Genomic DNA, 18,130 nt, shown 5'->3' on the forward strand with positions numbered 1-18,130 from the left:
ATTGGCCACTAGAGAAGCTGATATATTCAAAATAGTCATGAGCAATATTCCAGATGTCAATGAGACAGAACTATTATGTTATTTCTTCCCAAATATCCTTATCTTAAACCCCCATTAGCTAAAGTAAATCCCACTAAGGTTTCTGATTCTTATCATGAAGGTCCATGACTAACACAACTAAAAAAATATTTTCCTTAAAACTATAATAGGAAAGTAATTATATAAATGGTCATATTAAAGACTATATTTTGCTTCCCACCTATCTCTATAAGTGTTTTCTTCAACAATATATTCGTTTTAATTCTCAGCATATTTATCTAATGACCCCATTCATCTATTTATGAATACCTGTGTGTATGGATAGTGAAGTATTTAATCAATGAGATAACTTCAAGTCAAGACAATAGAGTAAATTTGTATAAAAAACCTGCTGCTTGCATACACGTGCACACACACAAAAACTGGTAGAGATAAAATACATTTTAAAACCTATTTTAAAAGATGTAACCATGCTCAATACAAGATAAAATACTATCATGAACTTAAATGGAAACAGAATAATGGTAGGCTAAAATCACCACGGCTAAAAGCAATTTAGCTCCTAGCACCAGAAAGAGGCAGAAGAGGTTGGAAAGGAATGCAAAATATCTTATTCTTGAAACCAGGCTTACTGTGTGAGATGAGGCTGAATGAGATGTCCTTCTGGTAAGCTAATGCTGGTAATGAGCAAAATCACTTGTAGGGTCTGTAGACCTAGAGATGACTCAAGGAAACAGAGATAGCCATCGGCAAGAAACCCATCCACACCATCTGCTGGCTGGAAGCCCTGAGGCTCCAATATAAGATTTTATATTATACTATAGTAATATTATACTGGACACCCCAAAATGGGGTGGAAGACAGAAAAGGTGGATGAAATACCAGCAAATAGGCAGGAATAGGGAAGAAGAAGTGAGGGGACTCCCATTCTAGATCAGTTTACAAAAACTTTAAAGTATAGGAGTAAAAGATATCCCATGAAAGATTGCCAAGCAACTGAAAATAAAATGGTAAGAATACATCCAGCCTAACAACAAAACAATGCCCAATCAAGACTTTAAATAAGCAAATTTAAGAATCTCAAAGAAAGAAAAAATATTTTAAAAACATATATTACAGTAGTAATAAGGGTAAACTCTAAAAACATAGAGATATATTTTTATTTATTTATTTATTTATTTATTTATTTATTTATTTATTTATTTATGATAGTCACAGCGAGGGAGAGAGAGAGGCAGAGACACAGGCAGAGGGAGAAGCAGGCTCCATGCATCGGGAGCCCGACGCGGGACCCGATCCCGGGTCTTCAGGATCGCGCCCTGGGCCAAAGGCAGGCGCCAAACCACTGTGCCACCCAGGGAATCCCCAACATAGAGATATTTAATCTAAATTGGACATAAAGAGACAATTTGGTTACTTGAAATATCAAGAAATTAAAAGAGAATTGAGCTAAGAAAAATGAGGTTAAAAAATATCAACGAGACATAAGAACATGTAGAGAATAGATGGAAAAGCTCTAGATGGGTGCCTGAAGGAGAGAAGAGAAGGAATACAGGAGAGCAAATAGTCAAAAACAAGAGTAGTTAAAACGGAAGAGCCATGAGTCTCAGATGGAAAACATTAATTTTGATGGTCTTACGCTAAATGGTAGTTGAATATCAAGCACAGAAAGAATTTAAGAGTTGCTGGAGATAAAGAAGGATTATCTATGAAGGAATATAACAATGACATGGAGAAACAACCACAAATGGAATGAACCCAAATCACTAGATAAACCATTATTCCAAGGGAAGGAAGCATTCAAGACATTTTCAGACACAAAAATGAAAATTTGCTACCTATGGAGTCTCTGAAGAAACTGTTAAATGGTTTTTTACAGCAAGAAGAAAAGTAAATTATAAGAAAAGTGTGAGGGATCCCTAGGTGGATCAGCGGTTGAGCATCTGCCTTCAGCTCAGGGTGTGGTCCCTGAGTCCGGGGATGGAGTCCCACATCAGGCTCCCCTCAAGGAGCCTGCTTCTCCCTCTACCTAGTCTCTGCCTCTCTCTGTCTCTCATGAATATATTAATAAAATCTTAAAAAAAATAAAAATGTGAGTTTTAAGAAATGATGTTTTTTAAAATGGTAACATCTCCTAATTTATTGAGATTTAAAGAAAAGTATTTTAATAATGTCCTTATTGGGGGAAAAAATTATGTGGGCTAGAGAAGATGGACATAGGCATGCTTACTCTTAAAGAAGAAAACTGGCTGGAAACAGGTGACTAAAGTTAGCAAACTAATAAAGAGTTGATAGCAAAATAAAGACAATTTCAAACCACAGATTAGAAATTTATACTCACTAGACCACTCAGTATGGAAAACTGTCCAACTTTTAGACTTCATCACATATTTATTTAGTTCTGCTCTTAACCTTGGCTCCAACCCTCTCCCCTTTATTATCCATGTAGGCAATGTGGCAGGAATGACAGTCATTCCAAACATATCCCCGGTAAACTGTTGGAGCTCTGAACTGGATACAAGATGAATCAATGCATATCTTGCCACCTTTTTTTCTCTAAGAGAAGAGAATGCAAGTGCATCATAACTAGCGAGAAAGTGAACTTGAGCAGAAGTAAAGATAAAAAATTAACCAGGAGAATAAAAAAAAGTAATTGTTTTCAATTTAAAAGTACTGAGAGAACTTTAAAGGGAAGAAAGCAAATAGGAACTGTGCTGGAAGAATGAGTATTTGGATATGTCTGTGAGTTGTGAATAAGGCAAAAGTCTTCCATGCAGAGGGAGGGGAGATGATTTTGGAAGGAAGATTATGGGCTACACACATAGAACCAGTTAAACTGGGACTCAGGGCATAGGATAAAAAATAAAAAGATAAAGGCAAAAATTATTATTTTTTAAAGCTGTTCCCAGATACCTACCCTTTACTGTCATTACTAAAATCCAAAAGAAGATTCTACTGTTCAGGACTTAACTGGTAACCTCCTGTCATGCTGGTTGGTACTAAAAAAATCTAGTCACACTATAAGAATTCTCACATTTGAAGCGGAGAATACTACTTGGAGTAGAGACTAAATCCAGAAGGGAGAGGGATCCACAGGACTGGGTTGAGGTAAAGATACTGGGCACTTGAGAGAGGAGGAAGTAAAAAATCACAAAGATAGCTACGGATAGCAACTGAAGTGTGTGTTGGATGCAAAAGGAACTTTAAGGAGGGTCTCAGTGATAACAATGTTAGTGGAAAGAAAATCACAAAGGGCTATTATTAACCCCAAGCTAGAAAATGGAAGATTAGGAATGATTCTGAGTTTCGGAGTGATATATAGAAGCCATGTACTATAGCTAAAAGAACATTGAATATTGATTCGGAAGCCCTGGGTTCATGTCCATCAAAGACATTTATTAGCTGTGTGTAGAAGTTATTTAAATTCTCTGGATCAAGTTTCATCATTTGTACAGTGGATATTAAAATTATGAGGACTGGTTTTAAATGAATTAATGTCTTTCAAAATACTTTCTACAATTTAAAGCTCTCTATAAATAGAACATTTTATTGATTCTATTTTATTATGATGGTCATCCTATTATTTTATCTGTGCTGAATCTCTTCCTTTTGGCAAGTGCTTCTCCCCAATTTCTCATGATTCTGTTGAAATTGTCAAATAAAGGAGGTCTCTTCCCTAACATACGGGTGAGCCCATGACTCACTAGAGCTCATTGGAGATCTCATCACCCCCATGCAGTGCCTATTCTCTGGTAGGCACATTACTTGGGGAGAGGTTAGCATTGCCTTTTTAAAGATTACCATTTAAACCCTGGGAAAGGGTATCCCTAGGTGGCGCTGTGGTTTGGTGCCTGCCTTTGGCCCAAGGCGCGATCCTGGAGACCCAGGATCGAATCCCACGTCGGGCTCCCGGTGCGTGGAGCCTGCTTCTCCCTCTGCCTATGTCTCTGCCCCTCTCTCTCTCTCTCTCTTTCTCTCTGTGACTATCATAAATAAATAAAAATTTTAAAAAATAAATAAATAAAAAATAAACCCTGAGAAAGGACATAAGTTCTAAGGATATTTTAAACACATAGCATCCAGGCACTGGGACAATCTAATTGGAATAGTCCAACAGAAAGTAGAATCTGTAGATAAAAAATGGAGAGGTTGATAGAGAGAAAGAAAGATAAATCTAGAGATAGAGATGGAGATAAAAATGGAAAGAGACACACAGAGAAAGAAATAGAGAGAAAGCGATTCCAGTTGATATTCCTCTAATCTGCGCATCCAAGCATTCATTGACTATTTCATGTGGATCACAAATTATTTAAGGTACTGAGGATATACCAGTGATTCAAGACAGATTTGGTCCCTGCTCTCATAGAGTTAATATTCTAATGAGAGTGAAAGCATGATAAAAGCCTTAAAAAGGAAAAGCAAGTTAAGCAGATTATGGTAGATCTCGAACCAACCATGCTAGGGGAGATGAAGAGGTGTGAGATATGAGGTAACTTCTGATCAATGTAGTTGATTAATCCCAATGCCAGTGACAGTCAATCGCAAAGCCTGTTCTGGAAAGACATGGCAAATTCTTTCATTTCTTTCATACTGCTGAAAGAAAAAGTAATCTTTCACTCTATTAGCTGTCAGTTCTGTTGCTGAGAGAGATTTTGACCACATATGTCCAATAGGGATCTCAATTTGAACATGTGCAAAACTCTTAATTCCCCATCAGCCTACACAAGCTCCTCCCATCTTCTCTATCTCACCAATGGAACACCATACTTCAGTTACTCTGGCAAATATTTGGAATCAATGTGATTCTTCCCTTTATCTCATATGTACCACTTAATTCCAACAGCAAATCATGTCGGATCTATCTTCAAAAGATTTCTAAGTCTGACAATTTCTCACCATCTCTACAGCTAGCACCCGAAGACTAGGAAATTTAGACATATGCCGTGCTGTTCTCCTAAGATCTTCTCATGAGAAGCTGGGTGAGTATATCGTCTCAGTTATTCCTGCCTACAGATCTTGATGAAATGACATAAGCCATATTTCAAGATAATGAGTCCATGGTCCTTTTTCTTTCTTTCTTTCTTTCTTTCTTTCTTTCTTTCTTTCTTTCTTTCTTTCTTTCTTCTTTCTTTCTTTCTTTCTTTTTTCTTTCTTTCTTTCTTTCTTTCTTTCTTTCTTTCTTTCTTTCTTTCTTCTTTCTTTCTTTCTTTTTTTGTCTTACAAGAAATGGGTCATACTCTGGGTAGGATTTGGGCAATGCACACCCTAGGAATAGAATAAGCAGCCTATAGGACATGAACAAGGTCTTATTTTCATCTTTTCTTCCTTATTTTCTTTCACTTCCAGGGAGGGTTTGCTATGATTCATACTGGGGCAGTTTTCAGATCAAAACACATTGTGGTTTCAGATGGAAATCATAAAATGAATCTGTGTGCCTCTTGGTCTATTACCTGTGTTATTCCTCTCCCCAGGGAAAATCAAGCAAACAAAAACAGAAATTTACTATTCTTGTCCGTAGGCTACTGTTTCTAGACATATTCCTCAATTCTAGGGTCAGGAGGGTATCCTAGGCCTTTTCCTTTATTTGTCCTTAATTTATTGGCTTTCCTTGGTTTAATCCAGGACCAAGATGCCCTGAAATATCCAACTTCTATCTCGGATAGAATCATGCTATCTGTAAAACTGTAAAAAGAAAATCAAAGCTCTTCAATTGTCCTTCTCACTAATACCCAGTAGAGGTTGATGAAACTCATTGAAGACTTCAAGGGAGGGGGCCCCTGGGTAGCTCAGTCAGTTGAGCGACTGCCTTCAGCTCAGGTCATGATCCTAGGGTCATGGGATCAAGCCCTGGGTCAGGCTCCCTGCTCTGTGGTGAGCCTGCTTTGACTCTCCTCCCTGCTCTCTCTCTCTCTTGCTATCTCGGTCTCTCTCTCAAATAAATAAATAAAATCTTAAAGAAAAAAAATAAATAAAAAGACTTCAAAGAGGAAGAAACAGAAAACTTGGGGAAGAATCCTTCTCAGGAAACTCTAAAATGCCCCTAAGAGTAAACAAGGACTGATCCTTGTGTTATAAATTAATTATAATGCTATTCTGTTAAAAACAATTACAGACATCTGAGTGTCTCCGGTATTATCTGTTTGAAAAAGTGCCCTCACAACAAACAAAATCTAAAAGGCAATAACCATAAAATCTGATAAGTGAATTTAAACAGTGCTTTTGAATACAGTATGTTGATTTTGGGGGCCACAGGCTGGATATCTGTCATCTGTAAATAAAAATGATGTTAATTTTTTCCACAAATTTTTAGTAACTGAGTCTAAAATATAATAACCAATTACAATCTTTTGTAATACAGGTTTATTAATAAAAAATTTCTGGGGGGAGGATAACATTTTTCAAAATTGGGGTCCCAAAGATATAGATGCAGTGAAACGCCGGGACACCTGCACCCCGATGTTTATAGCAGCAATGTCCACAATAGCCAAACTGTGGAAGAAGCCTCGGTGTCCATCGAAAGATGAATGGATAAAGAAGCTGTGGTCTACGTATACAATGGAATATTCCTCAGCCATTAAAAACGACAAATACCCACCATTTGCTTCAACGTGGATGGAACTGAAGGGTATTAGGCTGAGTGAAATAAGTCAATCGGAGAAGGACAAACATTATATGGTCTCATTCATTTGGGGAATATAAAAAATAGTGAAAGGGAATAAAGGGGAAAGGAAAAAAAATGAGTGGGAAATATCAGAAAGGGAGACAGAGCATGAGAGACTCTTAACTCTGGGAAACGAACTAGGGGTGGTAGAAAGGAAGGTAGGTGAGCGGGGTGACTGGGTGACGGGCACTGAGGGGGGCACTTGATGGGATGAGCACTGGGTGTTATTCTATATGTTGGCAAATGGAACACCAATAAAAAATAAATTTATTAAAAAAACAAACAAAAAATTGGGGTTCCCTTTCATCAAAATTGATAGCAAATTTTCATCTGCTAATGATGATCCTGTAATGAGATCTTAGATATTTCACCCTTAAAAATGTCCTTTCACATAGATAGGTACTACCAAATACTAATATTAATTCACATACATATAAAATACAAGCATATCAAACAGCTTAACATGATGTAATTCAAACTACATTAATTGTCATCAAAATGACTTTACACCATATAAGGTTTTCATATAAGCACTGTTTTATCTTGTAATAAGGAAATGTTATCAAGTTTGAAGAAAAGCTAATTTCCAAAGCTATTTAGTGTTCAGTAATAGCAGTTGAGGGTGATTTTTCTCTTTCAGGAAACTTTTAATCTCAGCCCTTAGCTCAAAAAACTGCAAGAAAACTCCACCACTAACAAGGCATTAAACTGATGTGCGGTAGGGTGAGTCAGAATATTCAGCTTTGGCTTTTGACAAAAATTCATGGACGTGAGGATGGCTCAGGCCACAACAGCCAGTGAAAGTTCATCAATGATGCTACTAGTTCAATAACACAATAACACACGAGAGATTCAAATATTTTCCACAAAGTACCTGTAGCTGTTTCAAACAGACTATTCGTAGAGGCTAATTCTTCAGCCACTTTAAACCTGGTGTTGACTCCACGAATAAACAACTGAACACCAACTGTGGCATCTGTAAACCCATCGAGTGCTGGGGAAACCAAGGGAAATCATTTGAATTCTTATATAATTGACCATTGGTGTTTCTCCCAATGACCTCGACATTTTGAGGAACTGTTCTTGCCAGAAGGCTCACAGTCTCAAATTTGTCTTTTCCGGACACACTTCTTCAGAGACAATGCTATGGAATTTTTAAGTCACTAGAATCCTTTCCAGCTTCTCTCATCAGCTCTTTATGCTGTTGTCAAATTGTACACAAGTCAGGCATCAGGGTGTCGGGAGTAGAAAGAAGTAGGTCTGCAACTGTGTTTTGCTTTTGTGCACTTACCTTGGGTGCTATCACCAGAGAAGGAGCTGCTTTATAGAGAGTGCCCAATATGGTTTTCTCGAAGTTACTCCCACAGTTGGCCAGCTGCCCTCAGCAATAAGTCATGGCCTTTGTAGGTGTATAGAAACCAGCCGTCACAGCAGATGCATGTGGATTCAGTAGCTAACACAGGTGGAGTTGTGCAGTTTCTCTGGCTGGGCCTGTAGCACCTAGGCAGCAGTGCTTAAGGGGTGAAGGAAGCTGGGAGACACTGGGCGCAGACCCTTTGACGTGGTCCTATGTGAGTTAAATTTTCCAAACCAAAAATTCTATTTTCCCCTTAGCAGTTTTAAGCACCGAAAGAACAATTTAACTTTAGTTTAACAAGAAAAAAGTCACAGGCAAAGAATGAAAAAGTGGTCTGGGTCGAAGGCTTTGTGGTCGAACCTGCCAAAAGCCCAAATTCTAGAAGATGGGAGTACAATGAATACCTTTCTCCTTCATATCATATAAACACTGATTTTAAAATCTTATATTGCTGCTGTTGTGGAGTTCTTTTTCTTCCCTCTCTCCAGCCAAAATCAAGGAATTTATATTAAATGCCTTTTAATTTGCAATAGGAAAAAAATATTTTGTAATGAAATTGGGTGATTTATCGCTTTACTTTCATTTTAAGAAAACTATGTGTTTTACTTTGTAGTCACTGGTATAGTCATAGCTAAATGTAATACTGGGAATTTGGGGAATTTCATTTGATTTTATGTGGGTTTTGATTTCTGCATTAATATTACATAAAGCTGAAGCTACATATAGATATGATATAAAATATGAGATTTCAATTTTTATGAACAATTTTTAACTTTCAACAAGTGATAGAAGTCCCATTTTTGTCCTTACTCATTTTTCAAAGTCACCTCTGCTCACCTTTCCTTCCACTGGGAACTTGCTGAATTTTTTTTTTTTAAGATTTTATTTATTTATTCATGATAGAGAGAGAGAGAGAGAGAGAGAGAGAGAGAGAGAGAGAGGCAGAGACACAGGCAGAGGGAGAAGCAGGCTCCATGCAGGGAGCCCAACGTGGTCCTCGATCCCGGGACTCCAGGATCGCGCCCTGGGCCAAAGGCAGGTGCTAAACTGCTGAGCCACCCAGGGATCCCCAAACTTGCTGAATTTAAGCCTTCTAAAAACAGGTAAGGAAAAAAAAAAAAGAAAAAGTGCCTAGGAAAGTGAAACTGAATATAATGTATGATTAATTATGCAGATTTCCTCAGGTCACCTAGGAAATCCTAATATAGATAGTTTGAGATTACTTCACACTTCCAAGATTTCTCATTCACCTTTACCACAGCATGTCTCCTGCTTTATGTATCAAGTCAACACACAAACAAATTCAGTATTTCAATGTCATGATGTTTAGGAAAAATGATGAACAAGCTTTGATACCATGTCATGAAGCAAATCAGTTAAAAATCAGCAGACTATTTGGAAACAAATTTCCCCTAGCATTCTCATGCTATAGTTTCTGAGCCAGGGTCACTGTATGTCCACTGTAATCCAATTTCTTTTAAAATGGCTTTCACTTCTTTTTGTGTGTGCACTATTGATGTTAAGCATGAATGAATGCAAACACTTGCACGATCAAAAACAAATAGCATTTTACCACCCAGAATGCCCTGGCAGGAGTCCAAGAAAACAAGATTTAACTCCTCAGAATGGCAATAGGAAGACAGAATTAATGGGTGGTCTTTCCAGAAAAATGGCTTATAAACGTCACTGAAATAGTAATTCGGTGCCTTGGTATCCACATTTGCCTCCTGGCTATTGGTATCTTAACTGTTATCTTACCACAAAAAGTTAGGACATTTAATAAAAATACATAATTTGAAACTCAAAATTTTACAAACCACTGTTTTTTTAAAACCACAGAAATGTTGCTGATAATTACAATTTGCATTACTGACCTACTGACACTTTACTTTTTAGTTGATACTACTTAGTGTGATTCCCAGGCAACAAATGTAACTTGTTTTGCCCATACATTCAAGGATTTGTTAGCTATATTGGTGGAATCTTCTAAAAGTCAAACTGAGATACTCAATGAATATATTAAAAATCTACTTTGTAATGAGTAAAATCACCAGTTATAAGGACACTGCTACATCCTACACAGAAAATTCTTATTTACTTAAAATTGCTGTTTTATAATAGCTTTTTTACTTCGTAATCTGGGGGGGAAAATGAGATGTTCTGGGTTAGAATCTTAATATATCTTGGTTGGTCAGGTATCTACTAGCCAACATTTTCCCACTTGCCAGGTGACATCATCTCTGTTTAAATCACACAAACTGCAGCAATGCCCACATCAGACTGAGGCCATCAAGAGCTATAGGAGTAACACTATCCTGGAATAGTTTTCCAGCTTGAAAACGCAAGCTTTCTTTCAGTTGTACTTTCCCAACCGTATGTGAAGTATTTATGGAAAAAAAAATTCTGTAATCTTCTTATTTCTTGAGTTTATTCTCAATAAACTCTTTGACATTCTTGATATTTTAGTCACCTTGTCCCACATAAAACTTTACAGAGCAATTTAATGCGGGCTGAATTCCTCTTTTCCTGATGTCTTGGAAAGTGGAAATCTCACCAGTGGTCTCCTGTATCTTATATCCCTCAATCATCCCAGTAGAACCCATCAGTCTCATTACAGATTATGTCTTCCCATCAGGTTCCAAATGAGGAGGGCTCTGTGGCCTTTGGCTGAATGCCCTCAACTTTATAAAAGCAATAATGTTCTAGACATATCATATGCAAACTCATTTCTACATACTGTGACTCCATAAGTAGTGCATAAGTGGTGCAATATCTGAAAAAAAGATTGAGAAAAATAGCAATCTATAGAGTAGACTCTACCTCTTAACATTAACTTGCTCACTGATGGGTTCTTTGCAGAAACTCTGAATATCACTTAAGTTTCATTCATCTTCACTGAGCTTGTCTACAATATCTTGCAGCTGCAGTATTATTTCAAGATCACAACAAAACCATAATCTCACCTATGCATTTTACCTCTCCAGTTCTATGGGAGGAAAAAAAAACAAAAAACAGAAAACAAAAACAAAACAGATTTCTTGACCTTAAAACTTGAAGGAACAACAAAAAAATAAACAACAAAAATATTTCCAATTAGACCATTTTATTAAATACATAAATCCTGGAAGATGGACATACTTTTTTTTTTTCCCTAGTTAAAAGCCTAAGGCAGGAGAAAATTCCAGAATGTCAGAAAAATGAGGCTCTTTTTTCTTCAATACCTGAGCACTTTAATGCAGCCCTCTCAAAAAATGAGGAAAAAACTCAAAGCATTTTAAACTGCTTAAGTATTTACATGGTAATTATCCCAGTGAGTGAGAGAAAAAGAGGAAATCCCTGTTCCTTGACAGCCTTGCACTGTGAACAATTTGCTAGCTGCCTTTGCATGCATTATTCTGTCCAGACCTCTCAATCGTCTTTAGAGGTTATCACCAGGATTGCAAGGCGCAGTATCAGATTTTCTGAATATTTGCATAATTTTTCCCAAATGATACATTAGGTAATTTAGGGCATATAAAAATCCCTTTGCCAGACTTTGAAGGAAGCTGTCTTTCTATTTCCTTTGCTGTAAAGCATTGAAAAGTGTTGATATTTATGTCCTACAACTGAACATTAATTATCCAAAAGTTTCTTATCCATCAGCACAACAGTGTCTCCAATCCAGTGAGATTTAGAATTAAATCCTGATCCTAAAAGGCCCCAAATCTAATGTCTAGTCTTCCTATATAAACCCCACATTATCTCTTATTATCTTCCAGGCTGGGTACCAGTGCCCACTCAAGAAGAGCAGTGACAATGGGTAATAGTTCTTTAAATGGAGCAACCATGTTCCCCATGTTGGTCTAGTCTGCAGCTTACTGACTGACTCACTCTCTCTGAGTTCTGAGGGATCACCTGGTCACTCTAAAACAACCACCTGCCTACCATAAACTCCTGTGCAGTCAGGTACCCTGAGACAGTATTATCTGCCTTTTCTGGGCACCAAAATCTTCACCCAGTGGCCTGGTGAGGTACCTCAGCCTGCATTCCTCCAGTCCTGATTCATTGCTTATCATCGGAATTTCTGCAAATCAGAGGTTACAAAGGCTTACAGACTTTACACAGGTACTATAAGTGAGTGAAGCTGGATAGACAATGTGAGGTGAACTGGAGCATAACTGCAGGGTCTAAGGGCCTAGGGGAAAGCTGCTACTGGGTAATCATCTGAGAATGTGGGCCCCAGTGTTATCACCTGTACGGATTTTTCTTAAATATTTAATTTATTTATTTATGAGAGACACACAGAGAAGAGGGGTGGGGGCAGAAAGAGAAGTAGGCTCTATGCAGGAAGCCCGATGTGGGACTCGATCCCGGGTCTCCAGGATCACGTCCTGGGCCGAAGGCAGGTGCTCAACCGCTGAGCCACCCAGGGATCCCCATCCTGTAGGGATTTTTAAGATGAGACAGAAGTCCCAATATTTTATGTAAAATTAGTAACTAGTCCCGTGGTATTTTTAAATGTTATGAAGACACAAAACAACTGGACATTGCCCACAGTCCTCCAGTTTATGACTTCTGCCTCAGCCGTGACTTAAAAAGTAAAATTCTCATTCTTACAGTCTTTTTTTTTTTTTTTAATTCTCACAGTCTTAAAAGTCAATCTTGCAACTAGGAGAGGTGAACTGACAATATAAATTGATGTCTGAAAATTAATTATGGAAACCTCTGATTAGCACATCACTGTATTACCAAAGTAGTTCACTCTAATTAGTATTGGGAGATAGTCCTCCATGAGTCTCTCAGGTTCCTACATATCTGGTGAGCAAAGCCACTTGACAGCCTCAGTTTCAGACACTCTGTTCAGGGATGTCTGTATTGCAAACAGCCTTGGAAGAGACATATGGAGGCTCCCAGTAGAGCAATGCTAACATCCCATTATAAAACACTGTTTTCCTAAACTCAGTGTTCCTCTCTAATACGATAACCTCCTATCCTATTTGTGTCATTCTCTGAAAATTTGTGGATTGGGAGACCAGTGGAGATAACACTTTGGCAATTGTGTGAGTGCCAAGTCCTTGGTCTCTGACAGCTATCTTCTGCCCACATTGATAAAACAGTGGCCAATTAACACATCAGATTGCAGATAAGGTAAAATCTCAGGTTCTCTAAAGTTCCTAACTCATCCTAGTTCCACTCTGAATTCTGACTACGGTAGCCCCCTAAAATCCACAGCCTAGTATTTTCGTCCAAACTATTTACCACATTTCCCTGAATCAATACATCCTTATCTTGCTTTTGGTAGTACAAGCTTGCCTATACTCCATCAAAAGTCAGGAGCTCCCATTATTTCAAACACCCCAAATCTCTTCCTATCTCATTGTTTCTAACCATTTGAGGCTTCCATCTTTACCTTCAGACAACAACTTAGCAATAAAATAAAATGACAAAGCAGTCAGTCCAGCTATACTACCTGGGTTTGAAAATGTGTCTTGCCTCCTACTTGCCGTGTTACTTTGGACAAGTAATTTAACCAACTCCTGACTCAGCTTCCTTATCTACGCAATGAGGATAACAACTGTAATTAACTTCGTTACTTGAGAGTCAAATAAATTTATGTATTTAATGTGCTTAGAATGGTATGTGCTATGTAGTGAGGAAACAATAAATGTAATCGATTGTTTTTTCAATCAAATACCTCTTCAACAAATTAAAGGCTCAATCTTAAATATAGGTTATTTGCGACTTACGGTCTAACTATTATTGGCAAGCTGAATGGTGGATGATTCAGGGTTAGGTGGGTGCTTGGTCCTTTCTCAATTCAAATCCACAGCAGCTTGGAAACATACCATTTTCAGAGGCTTCCCTTTTTGATAAAACAATCTTTTACAAATGATATGAAGGATCAAATACTAATCCCCCACAAGTCAAACTGTAAATGAACAAATATACTGTTAAAAAGAAACCCCAGGGCCATAATAGAGCCATTTAAGTAGAGACTCTCAGTCAGTAAACCAAGACTTAATACTTAATCGAACTGCAGTTTCAACTCTCCTGGACTGTGTAACCTTTAACCAGTCATCATGGGAATTTCCTGGTCAGCACTAGGAAGTTTACTGAAAGACCCCTCTGTTCCATCTAGGAGGGCAGCCATGCCTAAAACAATGGATTCTTTGCTAACAATCCTCCTCAGTTTTGCCCCCGCCCCTCCCGCCCACCTCCAGTCTCCCTACCTTTAAAAACCTTTCCTTTCCCGTTGCTCAGTGAACTCTTCTGTTCGCTACATGGGAAGCTGCATGATTCAGGAATTATTTGATAAAGCCAATTATATCTCCAAAGTTCACTCAGTTGAATCTTTGTTATTTCTACTATAAAAGTTTTTTAAATGCTAAAAAACTTTCACATAGATGACCTTGTACACTCAAGATGCCTAAATACCATCACAAAAATGCTAGAAGTTTTCTTGGAAGCCCTCATCAAAGTCAATTCACCCAAATATTACTGGTCTGAAGCAATGTTTCCATTGATGTTTCCACTGTGCTATGGCATTTCTAATGGTCTCAAATAACATCCCTGCTTTTCGAAGAGGTATCCTTTCTATTTTTCTAAGCCTGTGGCGATTAAAATAAAAATTTCAAAAGGGTAAAAGAGGAAAAGCTACAAGAATCTGATTTGATTCTCCTACCCTCCCTCCCTCCCTATTTCGAAGCAGCTAATCCCCTCTCAAACAGAACAATAGAACAGCTAGACATAAAGAAAAGGAGATAAAACTGGCCAGCCAGTGCATTGTTCTTGCTAATCTGCACCATTTACATAAGGGTTAGAAGGCTTGTTTTATCATTTAAACAGGCTTAAAAGCCTCTTTGCAAATGAGATTTAGTTCCTACAAAAGAATGAATTCTAGCTATTTGGTGAGTTTCTGCTAGACCAGCACTGGGAGCTGACTTGGCAGTAACTTAAGCTACTTCTTTGGCCACATACAGTATATGCAAAGATTGCTTCCAGCTGCCAAAACTGAAAAGTGTCAAGCTGATTAAATTCTTTCCAGGAGGTGAACAAGATGAGGAGCAGGTTAAGAGGCCAATAATATCAGATCTTAAACGATACCTGGGCAAACTTGCCTTTATGCAGGTGCTTTAAAAGGGGCTTTGAAGCTTTAGAGCCCTTATATTCATTCTTCCTTTGAAAGGGAACAGTAGGGCAGATGGCAAATGAAATTCAGGGACAGGAGACTTAAAATTTCTCACTGTGAAGCGAGGACAAGCTAAACTCTTTGATTCATTGTTGGTCTGAGTGGCATTCGACACAAGGATAAACTGCACGACTAAGTCCCTTGCCAATGTTAGCACAAAAGATAATTGGGAGGAAATGATATTCTTAACACAGAGGAGTATACCCTTTGCATCAAAATCTTAGATCTTAAAAATGAAGATTATGTTTATATATACTATACCTATGATTTGTTTTACCTGGCACACCTTGAACAGATGTTCAGTGTGACCTTGGCCTGAGGTTCAGCAGGGTGAGTAGCACGACCTTGGTTAAATTTGCTCCCAGAAGGTACAAGGGTAGTTACTCCCTCCATTCTTAAATCATCAAGATCCTCTGTAACAACATAAACAATTGCAGAGAAAACATTAGCCCTAAAAGAATTAAGAAGAGTCTGTTTTGAGATATCTGCCAGTAGTTAAGTATATTTCCACTTTGCAGAAATACTGCCTCATGTATGAGTTATTTTTCAAAGCATTTCTAGATGTAGTTGAAGACATATGAAAAAATTTACAGGAGAAAAATGGTGAGAGGCTGAATCCATTTAGACAATGGGCAGGTTATCATCTATGACTATGGAACATGGATCTGCCACCTTTCTGTAACAGTGCAAAGAAACCACACCAAAATCTCTGCTGCCATTAGCCCCAAATGGTCAGGGTTTGGTCAGCGACTGTCAGCTTCTCTATTTTTGCCTTTGTTTCCAACTCAGAGCCAATCAAAAAAAGACATAGTCTTTCAAATGAATTAAAAACCATTTGTTTGTAATTAGCTTGCCTTCATAGTTTCCCCATGCAATAGCCTCTAATAACACATCTGAAGTCTTCTCTGTTTTCACTCTTAATTTTTCCCCTTTTTATCAGGTGGAGAGGACAATATACTCGGATATTCATGACCAAGATTCAATGAAGCCCCCTCCTATTTTTCCCAGGTCCTCAGACAAGACTTAAAAAGATCTTAGTTTCCCTTGCAATTCGGTCCTGATATAATATGTACATGATCTCCTGCTTTATTCAGAGAACAAGGGCGCTGGTAAAAATGATTCCATTTTTTTTTTTGTTCTTAGTCTTAGCAAAAGAGGGACATAAAGTTTAAAAGATAAATTACAATTTTGCCAAAATAAAATCCATTATTTGAGGTTATAACCTATATAAGGAGGGAAATCACTTTTTCCCTGACAAGGCTACAGACTATCCAAACATTTTAGACTCTTCACAAAACAATCAAGAGTATTTCTGGTTTAACTGGATATTGTAACCAACAAATGTCAAATTTTCCTGAGATTGTGATGACTTTTAGTTTAAGTCATAAATAGGATTTCTGTTATCTGAAGAAGACTTCTCAATAGACTCCTTTCACAGGCAATACCAACTAAAATTTTTTTGTCTACTTGCATATGGGCTATCTGGGCAAGCTTATCGAGTTTTAACTCAATTTCATGGGAGTCATAAAAACTCACCACCTTTACCTGATTGTCAAAGCTTCTTCCCCTTGTTTAAGGCAATAACCACCACTTCAAAACTTGGTGCTTTTGCCGAGCTAGTTATATAGCCTTCTCTCTTGATCTTATGGTTCTGTGTTCCTCATACAACACAGACATTACTGTTATCTAAGAACACAGCACTTTTCAGCTAGCTAATTAGCCTCTATGAGATACTGTTAGTGACTCGTCCTCATGTTGATATTTATCCCTGCAACACCTTGATATGTACTCTTTTGCCCTTACCAGAAGAAGCGAACCTTAATTAACGATTCTCTTAGCTCAGTTAGGGAACTTGCTATCTCCCATTAATTTTTTTTGAGGACTCCCACTGAAAGTCTGGCCTAATATTATTTGTTGATAGATCATACCTCAAAACTTCAAATTGGAGCAGAATATGCTATTACCTTTTGTCTTTGGAATATAATCGTCTACGTGAAATAAAATTAGTCTAGATGGCAGAATTATTGGACTTACTTGAGCTTGTCAACTAGACACAACAACACAGAGTAAATATATTCACAGGCACACTTTAAAATATATATATAAATATATTTTATATATATATATATATATATATATATATATATATATATGAGTTTGGAATGCTTTGGAAATGAAGGGGCCAATCTTGTGGAACCCCCATCAAAAATGGACAAGATGTTTAAGAGGCTTTTATATGCACTTTTTCTTCAAAAGGACATAGTGATTATAAAAGTTGGGATTCATGAAAAAAGAAATAATATAGACTAAGAAAATAATCTCTAGCAGATCATTTTGTCAAACAAATAGCCTTTAACCAAGATTTTGATCCTATCTAAACTCAAAATGATAAATCCTTAAAGAGACCATTATAAAATACCAACATTTAGTCCCTCATTTTGAAAAAAAAAATAAGAAGGAAAAAATGTGGTTCTAGCTTCATTTAGATAATCTCTCAAGATATCACTATTAGATAGTGCTCTCAAGACAACTGCTTGGTGGCAGTAGATGGTTTCCAATGGATATTAACTAAATTTCTCTGTGAAACTACTCAGTATAGTACAGATAAATTAGTTACTATTTTAAATTTACATGGCTGGTTAAACTTTAAAAAGACAGCTGAGGGGGGATCCCTGAGTGGCTTAGCAGTTTGGCACCTGCCTTTGGCCCAGGGGGTGATCCTGGAGTCCAGGGATCAAGTCTCACGTCAGGCTCCTGGCATGGAGCCTGCTTCTCCCTCTGTCTGTGTCTCTGCCTCTCTCTCTCTCTCTCTCTCTCTCTCTCTCTCTCTCTATCATGAATAAATAAATTTTTTTTAAAAAAACCTTTAAAAAAAAGACAGCTGAGGTAATTTTTGAATCACATG

General features: G+C 37.6%; 1 protein-coding gene across 1 annotated transcript in view; it reads right to left on the bottom strand.

Moving 5' to 3' along the window:
• Positions 1–18,130, bottom strand: part of CUNH8orf34 (chromosome unknown C8orf34 homolog) — a 378,334-nt gene that overhangs the window by 118,143 nt on the left and 242,061 nt on the right. Inside the window, 1 exon segment of the mRNA XM_055318190.1 lies at positions 15,503–15,638. Within this exon segment, the coding sequence (XP_055174165.1) occupies positions 15,503–15,638 (136 nt within the window).

The sequence above is a fragment of the Nyctereutes procyonoides genome, unplaced genomic scaffold, assembly GCF_905146905.1.
Source record: "Nyctereutes procyonoides isolate TBG_1078 unplaced genomic scaffold, NYPRO_anot_genome, whole genome shotgun sequence".
NCBI lineage: Eukaryota > Metazoa > Chordata > Mammalia > Carnivora > Canidae > Nyctereutes > Nyctereutes procyonoides.